The following is a 20,609-nucleotide window of genomic DNA, read 5'->3' as shown; positions in this document are numbered from 1 at the left end:
ACTAGATAGACTGTGAGGGGCACACGCATGCAGACATAACACTAGATAGACTGTGAGGGGCACACACATGCAGACATAACACTAGATAGACTGTGAGGGGCACACACATGCAGACATAACACTAGATAGACTGTGAGGGGCACACGCATGGAGACATAACACTAGATAGACTGTGAGGGGCACACACATGCACATTAACACTAGATAGACTGTGAGGGGCACACACATGCACATTAACACTAGATAGACTGTGAGGGGCACACGCATGCAGACATAACACTAGATAGACTGTGAGGGGCACACGCATGCAGACATAACACTAGATAGACTGTGAGGGGCACACGCATGCACATTAACACTAGATAGACTGTGAGGGGCACACGCATGCAGACATAACACTAGATAGACTGTGAGGGGCACACACATGCACATTAACACTAGATAGACTGTGAGGGGCACACGCATGCAGACATAACACTAGATAGACTGTGAGGGGCACACGCATGCAGACATAACACTAGATAGACTGTGAGGGGCACACGCATGCAGACATAACACTAGATAGACTGTGAGGGGCACACACATGCACATTAACACTAGATAGACTGTGAGGGGCACACGCATGCAGACATAACACTAGATAGACTGTGAGGGGCACACGCATGCAGACATAACACTAGATAGACTGTGAGGGGCACACGCATGCACATTAACACTAGATAGACTGTGAGGGGCACACGCATGCAGACATAACACTAGATAGACTGTGAGGGGCACACACATGCACATTAACACTAGATAGACTGTGAGGGGCACACGCATGCAGACATAACACTAGATAGACTGTGAGGGGCACACGCATGCAGACATAACACTAGATAGACTGTGAGGGGCACACGCATGCAGACATAACACTAGATAGACTGTGAGGGGCACACACATGCACATTAACACTAGATAGACTGTGAGGGGCACACGCATGCAGACATAACACTAGATAGACTGTGAGGGGCACACGCATGCAGACATAACACTAGATAGACTGTGAGGGGCACACGCATGCAGACATAACACTAGATAGACTGTGAGGGGCACACACATGCACATTAACACTAGATAGACTGTGAGGGACACACACATGCAGACATAACACTAGATAGACTGTGAGGGGCACACACATGCAGACATAATACTAGATAGACTGTGAGGGGCACACGCATGCACATTAACACTAGATAGACTGTGAGGGGCACACGCATGCAGACATAACACTAGATAGACTGTGAGGGGCACACGCATGCACATTAACACTAGATAGACTGTGAGGGACACACACATGCAGACATAACACTAGATAGACTGTGAGGGGCACACGCATGCACATTAACACTAGATAGACTGTGAGGGGCACACGCATGCAGACATAACACTAGATAGACTGTGAGGGGCACACGCATGCAGACATAACACTAGATAGACTGTGAGGGGCACACACATGCAGACATAACACTAGATAGACTGTGAGGGGCACACACATGCAGACATAACACTTGATAGACTGTGAGGGGCACACGCATGCAGACATAACACTAGATAGACTGTGAGGGGCACACACATGCACATTAACACTAGATAGACTGTGAGGGGCACACACATGCAGACATAACACTAGATAGACTGTGAGGGGCACACACATGCACATTAACACTAGATAGACTGTGAGGGGCACACACATGCAGACATAACACTAGATAGACTGTGAGGGGCACACACATGCACATTAACACTAGATAGACTGTGAGGGGCACACACATGCACATTAACACTAGATAGACTGTGAGGGGCACACGCATGCAGACATAACACTAGATAGACTGTGAGGGGCACATGCATGCAGACATAACACTAGATAGACTGTGAGGGGCACACACATGCAGACATAACACTAGATAGACTGTGAGGGGCACACACATGCAGACATAACACTAGATAGACTGTGAGGGGCACACGCATGCAGACATAACACTAGATAGACTGTGAGGGGCACACGCATGCAGACATAACACTAGATAGACTGTGAGGGGCACACACATGCAGACATAACACTAGATAGACTGTGAGGGGCACACACATGCAGACATAACACTAGATAGACTCTTGATACCAAAGAATGGAAACATGAGAGAGTCATTTCAGTTTGGGATCGATGTGAGGAATAGAAGGGGAATTGGGGAGGCAAGAATCTGGTGTGGGTTTGATCCAAACACATATACATGTTTTAATAATATATATATGCATACACTTATGTGTTGATATGCTGTATGTGTGTATATGTACATACATATATGGCAGAGTCTCACTATGTATGTGTGTGTGTGTGTGTGTGTGTGTGTGTGTGTATGTGTGTGTGTATGGCAGAGTCTCACTATGTAGCTCTAGCTAGCCTAGAATTCAGTATGGAAACCAAGCTGGTGATGAACTCCCTGAGACCCATCTGCTTTCTCCTCTCAAGTGCTGGAATCAAAGGCTTGTACAACACACCTTTTTAACCTTGAACTCTTGACCCTACTGACTCTGCCTTTGAACTCTACTGACTCTGCCTCCCAAATGCTGAGATGCCACCATACCAACATGTTTGCGACCAGATATCATGGTGTAGTGTCCAGGTTGGTTTCAAGTTCACAGTGCATCCTCTTTCCTGCCCCACACCCTGAAATTGTCATGCCACACTAAACAGCTCTAAGGTCTATCAGTCCAGCTGAGTCCAGACGTGCTTTCGGGGCTTCCCTCCTCAGCACCCACAAGTGTGAGAGTGTGTTGAAACATTCATGGGGTTTAAAATCACATTAGGGAGGCAATTCTCCATTGATGTGACATAAACATAATGCATATTTTCAATAATAAAGTAAATATTGTTCACATTTCTGATCTTTGTAAAATAGCCAAGCATAGAGCTGGGCATGGTGGCGCATGCATGCCTGTAATCCCAGCACTTGGGAGGCAGAAGCAGGTGAATCTGAGTTCAAGGCCAGCCAGGGCTACACAGAGGAACCCTATCTTGAAAAAACCAAAAAAAAAAAAAAAAAAAATAGCCAAGCATATTATAATTTTAATTTTTTTCCTTTCAAGATAGTAAATGATGGTACAATTTGATTTATTTTTAATGTGTATACATGTTTGTGTATGTATGTGTATAAATGTGTATGTATGGTATGTATAAATGTATATGTATGCATGAGTGTGTCTGTGTGTGTGTGTGTGCAGATGCTTCCACAGGTTAGAAGAGCATCAGATCTCCTGGAGCTGGAGTTTTAGGTGATTATGAACTGCCTAAAATGGATGCTAAGAACTGAACTCCGATCCTCTACAAGAGCAGCAGATGCTCTTAACTACTGAGCTGTCTCTCCAGCCCCACTTGAAACTATTATAGCAATAGTAATGTACAACACAGTATGAGGAATGCCATCTTCTGGTTAGTCGGAAGAATATGTCTAGCTTCTAACAGCACATCAGACTTTGGACCGAGAGAGTGGCATGAACTTAGAAAGCCAGAGGCACCAGGTGGTGAACGGTGAACTTCACCTGCTACTGAGGTCACTGACGTTGCTATTGGTGTGGAAGCTAGGGATCTCCATATCAGTAAGCTTGGCATGGCCCTGGGCAGAACTAGGTATGAGGCTCTCAGGATCCCAGGACTGATGCTCTCAGGCAGACACGCCCAGGGGAGGGTGAGGAAGAAAGGACAGGTGACAGGCCTAACTGTCCCACTCCATATGCAGAGGCCACACTAGCCTGGCTCTGTGCGGCACTCCAGCCCATGGTTCTGCCCATGTGCTACACCAGCCCCTCGAGTCTCTTAGGAGGCTGGAGGCAGGCAGAGATAAAGACAAGCTTCTCAAGAAACCAACCACTGTGCTCTTAGGAAGGCTAGATGAAAGGCTGTTCACGCATGCAGGAAGACGTGGAGGGACCCAGACAGGAAGCAGATCACAGGTCTGAAGAATCGACTCCATAGCTAACAGCACTGACTGCTCTTCCTTTCAACCCAGGTTCAGTTTCCAGCACTTACATCAGGTGACTCAACTGCCTATACCTACAGTTCAAGGTGACCCGTCACCCTCTTTCAGCCTCCTGTATACATGTGATGTATTTGGCCTGATTGTATATACTGTAATGCACACAGGCATGTACATACATACATACATACATACATATATAATGCACACAGGTACATAGATGCATGCGTGCATGTAAAAAGGAGAAAGAGAAAGCACTTTACAGAAAGCAGTAATAAATACAGGAGACTGATTGGGACCCGGGAGTAATGGAAGTGCATAGTCAAGGTGGTTTCAGGTCTGGGTCACAGCCTGACGTCACTGAGGGGCACACAGCTGGGAGAAGGTACCAAGCGATAGGGAAGGTGACAAAGCCCAATCTCTGACTGTGGCTTCAGGTGCTGTTGGGACAACCAAGCTCAGAAGGAAGGAGGAGGTGGCGCTTCAGAGGGAACAAGCGAGCTAGGAAGCCAGGGCCTTCTGCCCTGCCTGAGCCTTGCTCATCAAGGTCCCCCTCTCCTCTGACCTCCCAGGTCGCCTACACAGAGCGGTATGAAAACAAACAGGACCGGGGATCGTCTATCAACCTGATCCGCTGCTCCTACCTGGGCAGTGGGGACACCAGCCCAACCACTTCTGAGGAGCAGATCCCCTACACGGTGTCTTCCACATCCCAGAGAAATATAGGAAACTTCGAGGACACGGAGAAAGCCTGGCTACCCAACAACCCCCCAAGAAACAGTCCACTACCTCCGCCCGAAAACTCAGAAAGCTTAGGGCAGAGTAGATCGAGATCCGCCATCATGCCTTACTCAGACACGAGTGTGCAGATCAACACCCATACCATCATTCTGGACTTTTCCATGGTGCACTACGTGGATAATCGGGCTTTGGTTATACTAAGGCAGGTGAGTACCCAGGAGGCCTGGCCCTAGGCTCTGACCCCTCCTACAACCGCATTCACATACCCCATTGCAGTGTAGTCCTCTGAATCATGGGATTGCTCAGTCACTAGAGATGGGGACACTGGAAGTGGTTTAAAATCAATCATAATGATAAGGAAGTAACAGCTCTGATTAGTTGAACTAGAGCAGTTAGTTTCCTAGTCCTGAACCATCATCATTTCTCAATAAGCTGAGTTGCTTCTTAACATCACAGAGGTAGCAGTCATGCCCTGCTCACTGTGGGACTCCCAGGACAGCTAAGGACCTTTTCTGTGACCAAGCTCTACAGAAGAAGAAACGCTCACCAAGATTTCCCCCAGTAGCCGGCTGCTCTGCTCCAGGCAGTGCTCAGCCTAGAAGAGTTAGAAGAAATGACACTTCAGGTCAGGCCCCATCAGGGTCCCCCTCCTCCCCGCTCTTCTCTGCCACTTTGACTCAGAGGTTCTCTCAGAAGTCTGCTTCTGCTGCGGCGTGGGCTACAGAGCTGCGTGGTTACGGAGCTGGCTTTGCTGTTTAATACCTTTTCTCTCAGACACACTCTCCTCCTCCCCAGTCACAACGGCTCAGTTTAAATGCGTGGGACACTCTCTCCCAGCTCTCAGGGACTGGCCCAGTCCTTAGATAGGCATGTCCTCTTCTGACTTGGATCCTGCTTTATGAAGCCTTCACACTCCTGAAGAAATAGGCTTTTCTCAAGGACACCTGGCTCCTCTTTTTTCTGATCTGGACAGTACTCTGTAGCCACAGCAGGCTGGCCTGGAATGCCTGCCTCTGTCTTTCATGTGCTGGGGTTAATGTGAGCTCTCACCAGCAGTTTAGATTGAGATGTATTTGATGCTGTCTCCTCCTGGGAACATTTCACTCAGGCCGTTCGGCTGGGTTGGATCGCCTTCTTCTAGTCTTGTAGTAACTTTAGAGATGCTCAACCCATATTCTCAAAGGCCGCATGGCAGGTCCATGCTGAGCACACACCTCTGCCTTCAGGTCTCCAGCAGCCCCAAGAACAGCTGCTGTGCTGAAGACATGCTGCTTCAGAACACCTGGCACCTGGCTTTCCCTGGCTCTTCCGCCTGCTCTGTAGGGCAGCGCCCAGCAGCCAGCTCTTGCCTCCCATTCTCACAGAGGCACCTTGAATTCTGGCACCCACATGTGGCCTACACAGATGACTTTCTGATGGAGGCAAGCAAGCCAGGATCCTTTGCCTTAGAGTTGTGAGGCTCGTGGTCTCCATCTGTGTCCTGAAGGCCAGGCTTCCTCACGCTTCTGCAGTGGTTCTATGGACTCCTTGGTGGAGGAAATAATTATATTCCACTTACCCTAAAATAACAAACAAAGAGCTGGAGACATCCACTGGTGGCATCTCTTTTTTTTTTTTAGATTTATTTATTTATTATATATAAGTACAATATATAACCAGACACACCAGAAGAGGGCATCAGATCTCATTACAGATGGTTGTGAGCCACCATGTGGTTGCTGGGATTTGAACTCAGGACCTCTGGCAGAGCAGTCAGTGCTCTTAACAGTTGAGCCATCTCTCCAGCCCCAACTGGTGGCATCTCTTAAAGAGGACCCAGGTTCAGCGCTCACACTGCAGCTCACAATTGTCTGTAACTCCAGGGATTTAATGCCCTCTCCAGCCTTTATGGGTGCCAGGCACACACTGCAGATATACAGGCTCACACACATGAACACGAGTAAAAATACAACTTTTTAAAAAGGAGGAGCCGGGTGGTGGTGGTGCACGCCTGTAATCCCAGCACTCTGGGAGGCAGAGGCAGGCGGATTTCTGAGTTCAAGGACAGCCTGGTCTACAGAGTGAGTTCCAGGACAGGGCTATACAGAGAAACCCTGTCTTGAAAAAACCAAATCCAAAAACCAATAAATAAACAAACAAACAAATAAATAAATAAATAAAAAGGAGGACAGCTCTTTACATCCACCCTGTGGAATGTTCCCAAGAGCATCGTTGCCCAGCTACCCTGAGGCTTCCTCATGTAGACATTGTTATCGTGGGAGCAGTCTCCCGCCTTGGAGTTGTGAGCAGCCTTCCAAGTCACCCCCACTCACCAAGAGATGCCCTGCTTGGCTTCTGTGTCCCCAGCTCTAGTGCTCAGAAACAGGAAGAAATACAAATGCCCCTGGAGTGAGCAGCTGACAAGGAGTCAGACCGCAGCTGGCTGGTGGCGGTCCTGGCGTCCTGGCGTGCTGCTCTGACCCCACTCTCTCTCCCTGCAGATGTGCAATGCTTTCTACAACGCCAACATTTTGGTGCTCATTTCAGGGTGTCACAGTGAGTTGCCCTTTGCCCTGGGAGGGAGTGTGTGTCTTCTATCCCAGGGGCTCTGCTCTCGGGCGCCGACACCTGTGTTTGGGTTTGGTTTGTAGCCTCTGTGGTCAAGTTGTTTGAGAAGAATGATTTCTTTGATGAAGGCATCACGAAGGCCCAGCTCTTCCTCAGCCTCCATGACGCCGTGCTGTTTGCCTTGTCAAGGAAGTTCTCTGAGCCCTCGGACTTAAGCATGGATGAGACTGAGACAGTGATACAGGAAACCTACTCAGAGTCAGACAAGGTTGGACTGGATGACGTGGACCCCCAGGGCTTGGGGAGAAGTGGGGAGAGGGGAATGTCTGAGCTGCAGATGAAGGCCATCTAAGAAAGGCAGGGCTGCACCTGTGCCCGCATTTGAGCTGCTAAGCACGCTCAGGGGTCAGCTGGGAACCATCGCCCTGTGGTTAATGTCACACCAGTTGCTAGGCATGTGGGCCCCTCCTAGGCAGACTTTAGAGCATCCCCAACCAGCACTTCTGGGGTGAGTTCTAAGTCTGATGAGCTAGAAGACACATCACCCCCTCCCCAGGCCTTTGGCTATTATTTACACTGTGAGTAAAGAAGGATTCACTCAGGATCATGCTAAAGAGGAAGACACATACATCAGCAGCTGGAGCCATTCCCTACCCTGAGTAAATACTTGAGTGGGCATTGGGCTTCCTAGATGAGAGTCTGCAGGAAAGTAAGACGGATCAGCACCTAATGGTCAGAAATTGCTTTTCAGTCAGCTCTTTTGTTTTTTGGTTTTTTTGTTTTGTTTTGTTTTGTTTTTTGGATTTGGTTTTTTCAAGACAGGGTTTCTCTGTGTAGCCCTGGCTGTCCTGGAACTCACTCTGTAGACCAAGCTGGCCTCAAACTCAGAAATCTGCCTGCCTCTGCCTCCCAGAGTGCTGGGATGCGTGCCGCCACCATCACCTGGCTCAACTCTTTTGTTTTTGACCTACTGGATTTTAATACTGTTTGCATTTTTACAACAAGAAAAGAGCTACCATAATACATGTTTTAAAAATACACAGAAGCTGTGCAGTGGTGGTGCACACCTGTAATCCCAGCACTCTTCTTCATCTCCTCCCCCTCCGGCTCCTTCCCTGGCTTTGATGAGATGTGTTACAGGCCATGTGCCTTTGTTCTTCCAGAACAGTTTTCTCCCTTTCAACAAGACCCAGACAGAGTGCTTGTGGTCTGCTCTATAAGCTACTTTTGTTTATAAACCTCAGGACTGTTGAGGCTTGCCCCCTCCTGAAGCAAAAACTCTGCTGAGGCTGGGCACACCGCCTTAGTGGGTCCAGGCCCCATTGTGATGCTCGGCTCCCCTGGGAACAACTTAGACCTGATTCAAGTTCAGCTAAAGCGAACTGATGCCTACTGCTAGCATGAGGGCAGCCATAGCGCCCAGCAGCATGGCATGCCAAAGGGCACCACAGGAAGGGTTGTGACGGTGGACATCGTCTTTACATCTGGAATCCATAGCTGGGCAAGAACATTGCCTTCCTCTCCTCAGCACTTCATCCCAGTCCCACATCTGTAAGTGAACAGTACAAAAGCAGAAAGCAAGTTGTTAAATGCCCCACAGGGTTCCTCTGTGTAGACCTGCCTGTCCTGGCGCTCACTCTGTAGACTAGGCTGGCCTTGAACTCACAGACATCTTCCTGCCTCTGCCTCTGAGTGCTGGGATTAGAAAGGCCGTGCGCCGACACTGCCAACTCCACACAGTGGAAGGAGAGAACCAACCAACATACTCCCACAAGCTGTCCCCTGTCCTCCACAAGGGCTCCACAGTGGGCTGTGCACACACACACTCTGCATAAAGGGAAAAAATTAATTTTAAGAATTGTTTTTATAATGTCTCTACCCAGAGGTGACCTTCTTATGCCCAAAAGCTTCCATTGGGTCTCAAATGTCTGTGTCCCTCAGTTTGCCATTCAGGAATAGATAGCTGGCCCTGGCCAGGCAGTGGTGGTGCACGCCTTTAATCCCAGCACTTGGGAGGCAGAGGCAGGCGGATTTCTGAGTTTGAGGCCAGCCTGGTCTACAGAGTGAGTTCCAGGATGACTAGGGCTACACAGAGAAACCCTGTCTCAAAAAAAAAAAAAAAAAAAAAAAAAGCCAGAGAGAGATAACTGGCCCTGGGTCCCAGCCCCCTGGGGTTTGGCTCAATAGGTCTGTTGTGGGTGTTGAGAGCATTCGTCTCTACCAAATCCCCATGTAAATCCTCTGCTCCCGGGACTAGCTCCACATGCCAGCATCACCACCTTAGAGAATTTGTGCCAGGCTTTGCCCACTGAAGCATAAGCTGCCCAGTGATCTTTGGATAGGTATCAGAAGCTATTTCTAGAAATCATTTGTAACCTGGGCTGTTTTTCTTGCTGGATACCTGGAGGTGGTAGCAATCCAGGGTGGTTCTGACCTGAATTCAAGGTTTGAGGTTTTCTGGCTCACCCAATGACTGTAAGTAGTTTCCCCATAGCTCCACCCTCAGCACACCCAGGAGCTCTGAAAACACTTACTTAGCAGCTAGCTGGGTGGCTTCATCCAGACTGTCAAACTGCTGTAGAACAAACGTGGACCTAATGCCCCAGTTCACGCCTCAGTTCCAATTGGTGTTATTTATGGTGTCTTCAAGTAAAGGCTGTGTTGTTATTTTCTTGAAGACAAGAGTTTCTCTGTGTAGCCTTGGCTGTCCTGGAACTACTCACCCTATAGACCAGCCTGGCCTCAGAATGAGGGACCTGCCTACCCCTGCCTCCCAGGTGCTAGGATTGAAGTCCTGTGCCACCAGGTCTGGGCTCAAGCAGAGGTTTTTGTTTTGCTTTGATTGTTGAGGGTCAAGCAATCCTGATGCCTTCATTGCTTCCCTAGGGGGCCCTGCTCTTGCTCCCACTACAGCCAGTGCTAGATTTCTTTCTTTCTTCCTTCCTGCCTTCCTTCCTTCCTTTCTTTCTTTCTTTTTTGTTTTTTGAGACAGGGTTTCTCTGTGCAGCCCTGGCCGTCCTGGAACTCACTCTGCAGACCAGGCTGGCCTTGAACTCAGAAATCTGTGCCTCTGCCTCCCAAGTGCTGGGATTAAAGGAGTGCGCCACCACCGCCTAGCAGTACTAGATTTCAAAATCAGTCTTGAAGCCACAGACATTGTATCACCTGCTCAGGCTCCATTGAGTAAGGTCCCTTTTCCTGGCTTGAGAAACCATTTTCACAGAAGTATTTTATGAAAACGCTTGTGGCTTGGGGTTGCTGTTGCTTTGTTTTTCCCTCAGTATCACAGTGTTCTGAGCAGCATTGCTTTAATACATTTGAACATTTGGTTAAGCCTGTCACCTGGGTTCAATCCCCAGGACCTATACGGTGGAGGGAGAAAGCCAGCTCTCTCCTGACTTCCACATGTGCCCCTACAAACACATGCCTCATCTACACATGTGCCTGCACACATTTGCCCACACACATATTCCTCGGCACACATGTACCCCCATACAAGCATACACATATGTGCCCCCAACATATGTGCACCCACACATGTGCACACTCACATGTGCACACTCACATGTGCACACTCACATGTGCCCCCTACATGTGCACACACATATGTGCACATACATGTGCATATACATAGTGCACACATATACACACTCAAAGATAAATGTAATCTTTTTCTTAAAAGATTTATTTATTATTATATGTAAGTACACTGTACCTGTCTTCAGACATTCCAGAAGTGGATATCCGATCTCATTATGGATGGTTGTGAGCCACCATGTGGTTGCTGGGATTTGAACTCAGGACCTTGGGAAGAACAGTCAGTGATTTTAACTGCTGAGCCATCTCTCCAGCTCTGTAATCATTTTTTATGTATTCATGAAAATAACACTCATCTACTGTTTTCTATGTTACAATTCTTACTTTTCGTATTACTTCCTGTTCCGTAAGCAGAGTCCCAGGGACCAGGTGAGCTGAGTGATGGGTTGATGGGAGGAGCTTCTGGTGTGTCAGCACTAAGGATAGGCATGACTGTGGCTGCCAGTGGACATATGGCCAGGGTTCTCTAAGAAGCACTCTTCTGCTCGCCTGACATTCCTTTCATAGGACTCACATTAAAGAGTTGGCAGTGAAAGTGCCCTCCCCCAGCCCGACAGTTAGGAAGGAGACTGGAGAAGAGTGACCTTTATTTTGTATTAAGCTCAAGTTACCCACAGGCATCCAGATGGATTTGAGATGGACCTGCACATCCAGGAAGCTTTGGAGCCTGGGACCCATTGCCATACAGATGGCAACAAAATCAGGGCCCTATATAGCATGGCCTGTAGGAAAAGCATAGGTGGAAAGGAAAAGAGCCCGAAATCAATGCTTGTGACGTTAGAAAGCCAGCAGAGGCCGAGGAGGCAGCAAAGGGCACCACAGAATAACAGGAAGGGAGCAGGACAGGCATTTCGGAAGGCGGAGGAGGGAGCATTGCAAACCGTCCCTGCAACGTGAGTTCATGTCTTGGGGGCGCCTGCTATGTGACAGACTTTAACGTATCTGATATTGGGGACACTAGAACCAGGCTGTGTTCTGCGTCAAGGAGCTGAGAGTCTAGCCAGGGCTAGGTGTGTCCAGGAGGGGTGGTCAGTTCACAGAGGAAGCTGGAGCCTGTCTGGCCATCTTGGATCTGCATCTAGAATGAAGAACACGTGTTGGACAAGATGGAGATGAATGAGGGAGGCCAAAAGAACAGCTCAGAGAGATGAGTGTAGTCAGGCAGTTCCTGGTCTCAGTAAGGCTAGAGTCAAGGGAGGGCGCCACGGCTGGAGAGATGCTAGTGAAGGCAGAGGCCTTCTAGTAAGGCCACACTCAGCCTTACAGGCCCCTAGATGTCAGGACTGTGTGTGTGTGTGGCGGGGGAGGTGGCCACTGGGATAAAAAGACAAGATGTCTTGTAAAAGCCAGAGAGAGCAGAAGTTAGGGTTTGACTAAACCCAAAGAAGGGCAAATGAGTGAGGCCCGGAGCAGATTTGCAGCAGACCAGGCAATGGTGACCCATGGTTGTCAGGCCTTGAACCCTGCTGTATTCTTAAATGTCTTGACTGCTTAGATGTGAAGATTTTAGGTTTTAACCCTCCCAAATGTGTGTGTGTGTTACAGAATGACAATCTGAGCAATCTGAGACTTAAAACGGGGAATGCCATCTTAGAAGGTTCCCAACATGCAAGTCCACACTACGCCAAGACCCACAAGGCTGTTAAGGATGACTTGGAGTTTGACCTAAGTCCAGGCTTCACCAAGACCCACAAGGCTGTTAAGGATGACTTGGAGTTTGACCTGGACTCCATGCTGGCTTCTGAACAGACCAGCGGGATGGATCTCAATCTGGACCTGGACTTGGACTTCGAGGACCGGGAGTCAGAGCTAGACCCTGGATCTGAGGTGGATTCTGAGATCCAAGCCAAACCTGAGCAAGAGCTGGAGTCAGAGCTTGAGACAGACGCCCAGACAGAGGCTGAGACAGAGGAAGAGCCAGAGCTGGAGCCAGAGCCGGAGCCAGAGAAGAAGCCACAGCCAAAGACCAGGGCCAGGGCTCAGAGCCCCTGGCGGAACTACCTCACCGCCTATCGCTTCGGTTCTTCCAGCTCCCAGTCTGGAGTTCCGCCTCAGACACGCCCGGCAGAAAAGAGACAGCCACATACTTATCCAAACTCTCCCCAAAACAATAAGGACCCTTGGTAGGTGACTCCAAAAGCAGGCAGAGTATCTTGGCAAATCCTTCCTGCCCAGCTCAGCATGAGATCTAGACTGGGTACAAGCTACAGTCCTACTCTGTGCCCCCTCCACCTGCTGACTGCCTTCTTCGTGGATTCTGGGGTCACAGGCCCATCGTACTCTGGGGCTGTGGGACTCAAGCTGGACAGCTGTCTCTGGGTTCTGTCTTCAGGCGTTGTAGATTGCATCTTCAACAGATTCCAGGGAGGCCTCCCTGCATGTGCTCTGGGGCTGTGCCAGCTTCTCTCTAAGCTCCTCCTTCGTCTCTGTTTTCCTTTCTCCAAAGAAATGAAGCTTGAATAAAATACAGGACTCTACTTAACCCTGAGATCTCACTGCTTTTCTCTGTATCCCGCACCCTGTGGAAATGTCAGACGGGAGGGGCTCCGGGAAGGAGCCAGCCAAAGGAAACCCAGGTGATTGAAGCTGACCTGGAGGAGCTGTCACCACCCAGATGCAGCAGGGCTGCAGGCCCGGGACACTGGCACCTGCTGAGCAGAGAGCTTTTACTGTCACACTTCCCTTCTGCTGGTGTCATGGTTCTGCTGGTGGCACCAACAGGAAGGAATGGTGACGTCACTGGACTCTCTAGTCTCTACAGCTGCTCTTTCTTACAGGCATTCCAAGTCAGCCTAAAGCCAGAATTTCTGCTAGGCCAGACTTAAAGTATGTGGTGGGTGGTGAGATGGCTCAGCAGTTTAGACCACTGACTGCTCTTGCAGAGGCCCTGGGTTCAGTTTCCAGCACCCACATTGGGTGGCTCCCAAGTGCATGTAACTCCAATCCCAGAGAATCTGATGTGCTCTCCAACAGCACTTCATAGAACTGCGATACATTCAGACAAGCATGATATAGACTCCTCATGGTTGGGTTCCCAGTTTCTCTTATTGTCTGTTGGATGAAAGACGCCTTGGGCCGTAGAGGTGCTCAGAGAAAGAGAGCTGCAGTCACCCCAGCACCCCTGAGAGGAGCTGGGCATGCCACCTCATACACACAACTCCGGCATGGTGGTGGAGGCGACAGACGGGAAGATTGGTGGTACTCCTTAGACCGGCCACCAGCCTAGCCAAAACATGTCAATTTCTAGACTAAGGGAGGTGAGACGCCCGGGGCCTTCCTCTGACCTCCATGAGTGTAGTCATGTGCACTTGCATACACACAGTCTCACACACACACACACACACACACACACACACCCCTGATCACAGACACAGCATATGTGTTCTCTTGTTACACACGTGCTCAGTGGGCTCTGTTCTATGCATTGCTCCTTGAGCTGTGTAGATTCAGAAGGTCATCCTGTGACTAGAAGGTCATGTCCAATGTGACCCTGAACATACAGAAAGAGGCACATTCTGGTGATCTCTTAGGAGGTGAAACAGGAGGGGGTCTGTTGGAAAACAGCCCAGACCACTTGTCTGGTTGTAGGCCACCCTGGTTACACAATGTTGATTGTCAACTTGAGAGAATCTAGGAAATGTGCCTCTGGGGCCTCTCCAGAGAGAACTAACTGAGGGGGAGCCCTACCCCCAGAGTGCACAGAAGCCTCCAGCGGACAGCCCAGATGCCAAGAGGTGCTTCTCTCTGCTTTCCAGCTCCTGAGTGAGCCCGTGTGCAGAGCCACCAGCCTCTGCTGCTTCCAGACCCAGTGTCCTTGGCTTCTAACTCTAGGAATTCCACAGGCCTTCCGCCCCAGATTCTGTCCATCGAAAGGCACCAGTCCTCTGGGACCAGACAGCAGCAGCAGATACACAGCCACTGTTGGCCCACCTGCCCTGCCAAGTATGCCAATCCAATAAATCCCGTGTGAGTGTGTATGTGCGTGTGTACCTGTATGTGTGTGTATATGTGTGCACATGTGTGCATGTGTGTGCGCATGTGTGCCTGTGTGTGTGTATGCATGTGTGTGCATGCATGTGCTTTATCTGTTCCCTTCTAAAGAACCCTACCTAATACAGTAAGCCTGCCTAAAAATAATTATTCTGAGGAGATGGGATATATATAGGTTTTAGGTTGCTATAATGAAATATCTGAAGCAGGTTTTCTAGAGACCTTTACTTAGCTAGTGATTCTGGTCAGAGTCCTAAGATTGGGTAGCTTCACTGCCCTGCTGTCTGAGGAGGGTTTATCCACATTAGAGGCACATCTCTAGAAGGAAGCTAGAGGACAGTGGTGGGACAATTGGCTCTTACAACAACTCACTCTTGAGGAAGTTCAGGTCCCTTGAAAACCATCCTAATTCCTAAAGTGAAGGTTTTTCAACCTATGGGTTGCAACCCTTTATTTTTTTTGGGGGGGGGGTAGGAGGGAGGAGCATTGAATGATCCTTTGACAGGGTCACATATTAGATACCCTTCATACTGGATATTTACTTTATGATTCATAACTCACAAAATTACAGTTATGAAGTTATGAAGCCACAGAATAATTTTATGGCTGGGATCACCACAACATGAAGTACTGTATTAAAGGGTTGCAGGGTTAGGAAGGTTGAGAACCACTGATTTAAAGGGTTCACTCCATCTTTACCTTGGGGACTGGACTGTCTTAGTTTGGGATTTATTGCTATGAACAGACACCATGACCAAGGCCACTCTTACACAGGACAACATTTCATCAGAGCTGGCTTACAGTCCAGAGGTTCAGTCCATTACCATCAAGGTGGGAAGCATGGCAGCATCCAGGCAGGCGAGGTGCTCAAGGAGCCGAGAGTTCTACATCTTGATTCGAAGGTAGCTGAAAGAAGACTCTCTCTTCCACACTGGGCAGAGCTTGAGCGTAGAAGCCTAAAATCCCACCCCCACAGCGACACACTGCCTCCAACAAGGCCATACACACACCTGATAGTGCCACTTCCCATGGGCCAAATATATTCAAACCACCACAGGAAACAAGCTTCCAACACATGAGCCCATGTTTCCCTCTCCCTCAAAGAACATCCAAACCACAGAATCTTGTGAACCTGAGTCACCAGATTCATCCTTTTTTTCATGTTCTCTCAACATCTTGACCCCCTACTGTGTGCTAAGTACTATCCCTGGAATTGAAGATACAGGATAGAGAGAACAGGTGACCATTAGAAATGGTGATGAATGAACTGGGGAGACAGCTCAGGCAGTGAAGTGCGTCCTGGGAGGGTGGCACCCAGGAAGCCATCCCAGCCTCAAGGAGGCTGCTATCCTGGGGCTTCCTGGCTGGCCAGCCCAGCCTACTCAGTGAACTCCAGGCCAGTGGGAGTGAGGGTGCATGGTACTTGCAGAATGACAGCCAAGTTGTCTTCCTGCCTTCATACACACCAGTGCATACAGATGCACCTACTCACATGCACACAGATACCTGCACACAGTTATCTTTATGTATTGTAACAAATGAGCTAAGGACATGACTCAGTCACACGCACAAGGAACCGAGTTTGACTCCCAGAACCTGTGTTAAAAAAAAACAAAACAAAAGGTGACTCACATTTGATCCCAATGCTGGGAAGAGAAGATGGGATGATTCCTGGGTCTGACTAGCCTAGTTTTAACCTACCTGACCCTGTCTCAACAAAGCAAAGAAGGGAGATAGAACAAGACACACACACACACACACACACACACACACAATTAAAAACATCGAGTGCTCACCCTATATACATTTCTCTCATAGAGGTTAAGAAAAGCCACCTGAGATGCCTTCTGGCCCTGCTGCACCTACTCCAAGCCCTCTCTGCAGCTGCCAGGTCTGCAGGTTTTTCCCACAATCCTTTCCTCCCTTAGCACATGTAAGATGCCAGGGGGTCAGCGGAAACCGTGGCATCCTCTTAACTCTTCAGCTTCTTAGGACTCCCCAGCCTGCATCCCTGCCTCCTGGCCTGGCTGTGACATCAGATGTCTTCACCCAAGGTACGTGTTGGCGCTGGGCGTGTGCAGGGCCTTACACTTTTCTGGGGTTTCCCAGAGTGAATCTTTTCTCTGGAGGAGGTCACAATGTGGAGGAGGGACAGCACAGCACACAAGAACTAGGCTGCTGGATGCCTTGACAAGTGCATTTGACAAGTGTCCAAGAGAAGGGGAGTGACCACCAGGGAGGTAGGACTCCGGGTGCCCCTGCTGGAGAAGCCTCCTCAATAAAGAACTTACAGGAAATGCGGTTTGGGAACCACAAACACCAGTGACAGTCCTTAAAGGCCACGTACACTGAGGTGTATCTACTGGTTTCCACTCACAGAGACAGCAGACTCTCTGTGATGGCCACTCCCACCCCCGCTTGACTGGTGCACTAGTTTCCCCCAAGGCTGACATGCTGGCCAAAACAATGACCCTTTACCACATGCCAAGCTCTGGAGTAAACGCTTTTCTAAAACTGAACACAAGGTGTATAAAAACTGCAGTGACTTGGGGTGAGCATTCCCCAGCTTCCTTCTAAGGAGCAAACAGTCCCCTCGGTCTCCACTGGCCTCCTAAGTCTTCCATCGGATCCACTGTTTCCTGTATGCTGCAGCAGGGCTTCAAGGTGAGTCCAAAGTTCTGGGCAGGTAAGAAGGAAGGGTTGTGTCACCAAAAGGGGGAGGGGAAGGGTTGGGACTAAAGACACATCCTGTTTGCATGGGACGGCATAGACTCTGTACAGACACCGTATGCTCCTTGCCTACGGCCTGTCTGTGAGAGGGGGCAACTGTCCCTTATCCAGAGGAAGTGTCTCAGACAGGACAGTGCACAAGTGTCACTAAGAATTCCTACCCAGTTGGTACACCAGCTTTTAGAGCCTCACTCTGTGAGACTTCTCCCTTTGGGACAAGATGCCTTCAATACCTCTGGCCACAGGTGTTCCAACCCTGTTTGGTGGAGAGAGGTTCTCACGGGCCTGGAGCTCAGTAAGTAGGTGAGGCCGGCTGGCCTGTGGGCCCCAGGAGGACACCTGTCTCTCCTCCCTACAGGAGGAGGGAAGCATCTCTTCCAGCTTTCTTCTTCTCCTTCTTCCTCCTCTTCTTCCTCCTCCCCCTCTTCCTCCTCCCCCTCTTCTTCCTCCTCCTCCTCTTTCAAGATTTATTTATTTATTTAATGTATGTGAATACACTGTAGCTGTTTTCAGACACACAGAAGAGGGCATCGGATCACATTATAAGATGGTTGTGAGCCACCATGTGGTTGCTGGGAATTGAACTCAGGACCTCTAGAAGAGCAGTCAGTGCTTTTATTTTATTTTATTTTATTTTATTTTATTGGTTTTTCGAGACAGGGTTTCTCTGTGTGGTCCTGGCTGTCCTGGAACTCACTCTGTAGACCAGGCTGGCCTCTAACTCAGACATACCCCTGCCTCTGCCTCCCAGAGTGCTGGGGCTAAGGGGATGGATGCACCATCCCTGCCTGGCCTGCCACCATTTTCTTCTCGTCGGCTGCTCACAGTCCTTAGTCCAGTGCCTGGAGTTTAAACATTTGACACGTGGCAGAAATGATTTGAAAATAAGAAAGAAAAATAAATCCAACATTGTATAGCAGGGAGAAATCAGAGCCCAAATATGCAAGCCATGTGGGACATCTCTGTGAATGTCCTAAGTTGACTTGGCCATGTCTCCTGTAACTACTGAAGGAAATAAAGACCAATGGGGGTGGAAGGGCTGGAGAGATGACTCAGCAATTTAGAGCACTGACTGCCCTTCCAAAGGTCCTGAGTTCAAATCCCAGCAACCACATGGTGGCTCACAGCCATCCGTAATGAGATCTGACACCCTCTTCTGGCATGTCTGAAGACAGTTACAGTGTACTTAAATATAAAAATAAATAAATCTTTAAAAAAAGAAAAGCCCAATCGGGTTTATCTTCAGCATAGAGGGGTAGCTTGAGTGTTTCCCCTGCTTCTCAGAAATCGGGAGAGACTAGCTCTTCAGTTTAATCGTTCAAGTCAACATGGCCCCCTGAACACACTTGGCATTAACACAGACCTGTGTCTGTCTGCCAATCTCATTTCTTGATGTTTATAACCCATCTAAAAGTGAGCATTCATTCTTAGAATTGAGGCAAGAAAAGCTTGCATTTTAATATATCATTTATCCATTTCTTTACTTAAAGGGGGGTGGCAGTATGTCTCACTGTTGCCCTGGCTGACCTGGACCTCACCAAGACCCGCTGTCTGACTCTGCCTCAAAAGTGTTGAATCAGCCGGGCGTGGTGGCGCACACCTGTAATCCCAGCACTTGGGAGGCAAAGGCAGGTGGATTTCTGAGTTCGAGGCCAGCCTGGTCTACAGAGTGAATTCCAGGACAGCCAGGGTTATACAGAGAAACCCTGTCTCGAAAGAAAAAAAAAAAAAAAAAACCAAAAAAAACCCCCCCAAAAAAAGTGTTGAATCTACAGGTGCACACTTGGGGAAAACCTGTATTTAATAAATTAATTCTTTATGATGTTTTGTCTGCATTAATCCATGTCCACGTGAGTGTGTTGGACCTCCTGAAGCTAGAGTTACAGAGAACTTCGAGCTGCCACATGGGTACTTGGAATCTTCCTCTGGAAGAGTGGCCAGTGCTCTTAACCACTGAGCCATCTCTCCAGCTCCCTCAGAAATATGCATTTTAGGGGAGGATGTACAATGTAGATGCTTCAGTATTTCCAGAACTTAAGCTAGGGTCTAGCATGTCCCCCCCCCCCTTATTTTTTGGTTTTTTTCAAGACAGGGTTTCTCTGTGTAGCCCTGGTTGTCCTGGAACTCACTCTGTAGACCAGGCTGGCCTCCGAACTCAGAAATCCACCTGCCTCTGCCTCCCAAGTGCTGGGATTAAAGGCATGCGCCATCACTGCCTGGCTCTAGCATGTCTCTTCTGTAACACAGAAGGAATGTGCTATAAACATTTTCACTCCCCTAGATTTCTCCTTTTATTCCTCCTCTTTCTTCTCATAAACTAGCATTTTTAAGATTTTTTTCACTTATGTACATGAGTGTACTCTATTTCCATGTATGCCTGCCTGACAGCAGACAGCTTCAGAAGGAAGATCCTATTACAGATGGTTGTGAACCACTGTGTGGTTGCTGAAAATTGAACTCCTGACCTCTGGAAGAGCAGTGCTCTTTTTTTTTTTTTTTTTTTTTTTGATTTTGGTTTTTTTTTGATTTTTGGTTTTTGATTTTTGCCCTGGCTGTCCTGGAACTCACTCTGTAGACCAGGCTAGCCTCGAACTCAGAAATCCACCTGCCTCTGCCTCCCAGAGTGCTGGGATTACAGGCGTGCACCACCACCGCCCGGCCTTGCAGCCAGTGCTCTTACCCACTCAGCCATCTCTCCAGCCCCCTTAAACTGGCATTTTTAAGACTGGTGAGATTACCAGACAGTGCACATCTATGATCTCAGTGCTTGGGAAGCAGAGGCAGGCAGATTTCTGTGAGCTTGAGGCTAGCCTGGTCAACAAAGCAAGAGTGAGTTCCAGGACAGCCAGGACTACACAGAGAAACCCTGTCTTGAAAAGTGACAACACTGAAGTGATTGGAATGTGGGCGTGCTTCTCATAGCATAGCATGTGTAAAGACCTTGGCTGACCCTCAGCACTGAACACAAGCTTCAGGGTCATCCCAAGC

General features: G+C 48.9%; 1 protein-coding gene across 2 annotated transcripts in view; it reads left to right on the top strand.

Annotated features, from left to right (window-relative positions):
* Positions 1-13,400, top strand: part of Slc26a8 (solute carrier family 26 member 8) — a 56,444-nt gene extending 43,044 nt beyond the window's left edge. The window contains exons 18-21 of one of the 2 annotated variants that reach the window (XM_052164163.1): positions 4,589-4,963; positions 7,238-7,292; positions 7,388-7,572; positions 12,447-13,400. In XM_052164163.1, coding sequence (XP_052020123.1) covers positions 4,589-4,963; positions 7,238-7,292; positions 7,388-7,572; positions 12,447-13,028 — 1,197 coding nt within the window. In that variant the 3' untranslated portion in view covers positions 13,029-13,400. The remainder of the gene's footprint in view (positions 1-4,588; positions 4,964-7,237; positions 7,293-7,387; positions 7,573-12,446) is intronic. The other variant, XM_052164164.1, reaches the window with a different exon arrangement.
* Positions 13,401-20,609: the final 7,209 nt, after the last annotated feature.

Source organism: Apodemus sylvaticus, chromosome 19, assembly GCF_947179515.1.
Source record: "Apodemus sylvaticus chromosome 19, mApoSyl1.1, whole genome shotgun sequence".
Taxonomy (NCBI): domain Eukaryota; kingdom Metazoa; phylum Chordata; class Mammalia; order Rodentia; family Muridae; genus Apodemus; species Apodemus sylvaticus.
This window is presented reverse-complemented; position numbering and strand designations above follow the sequence as displayed.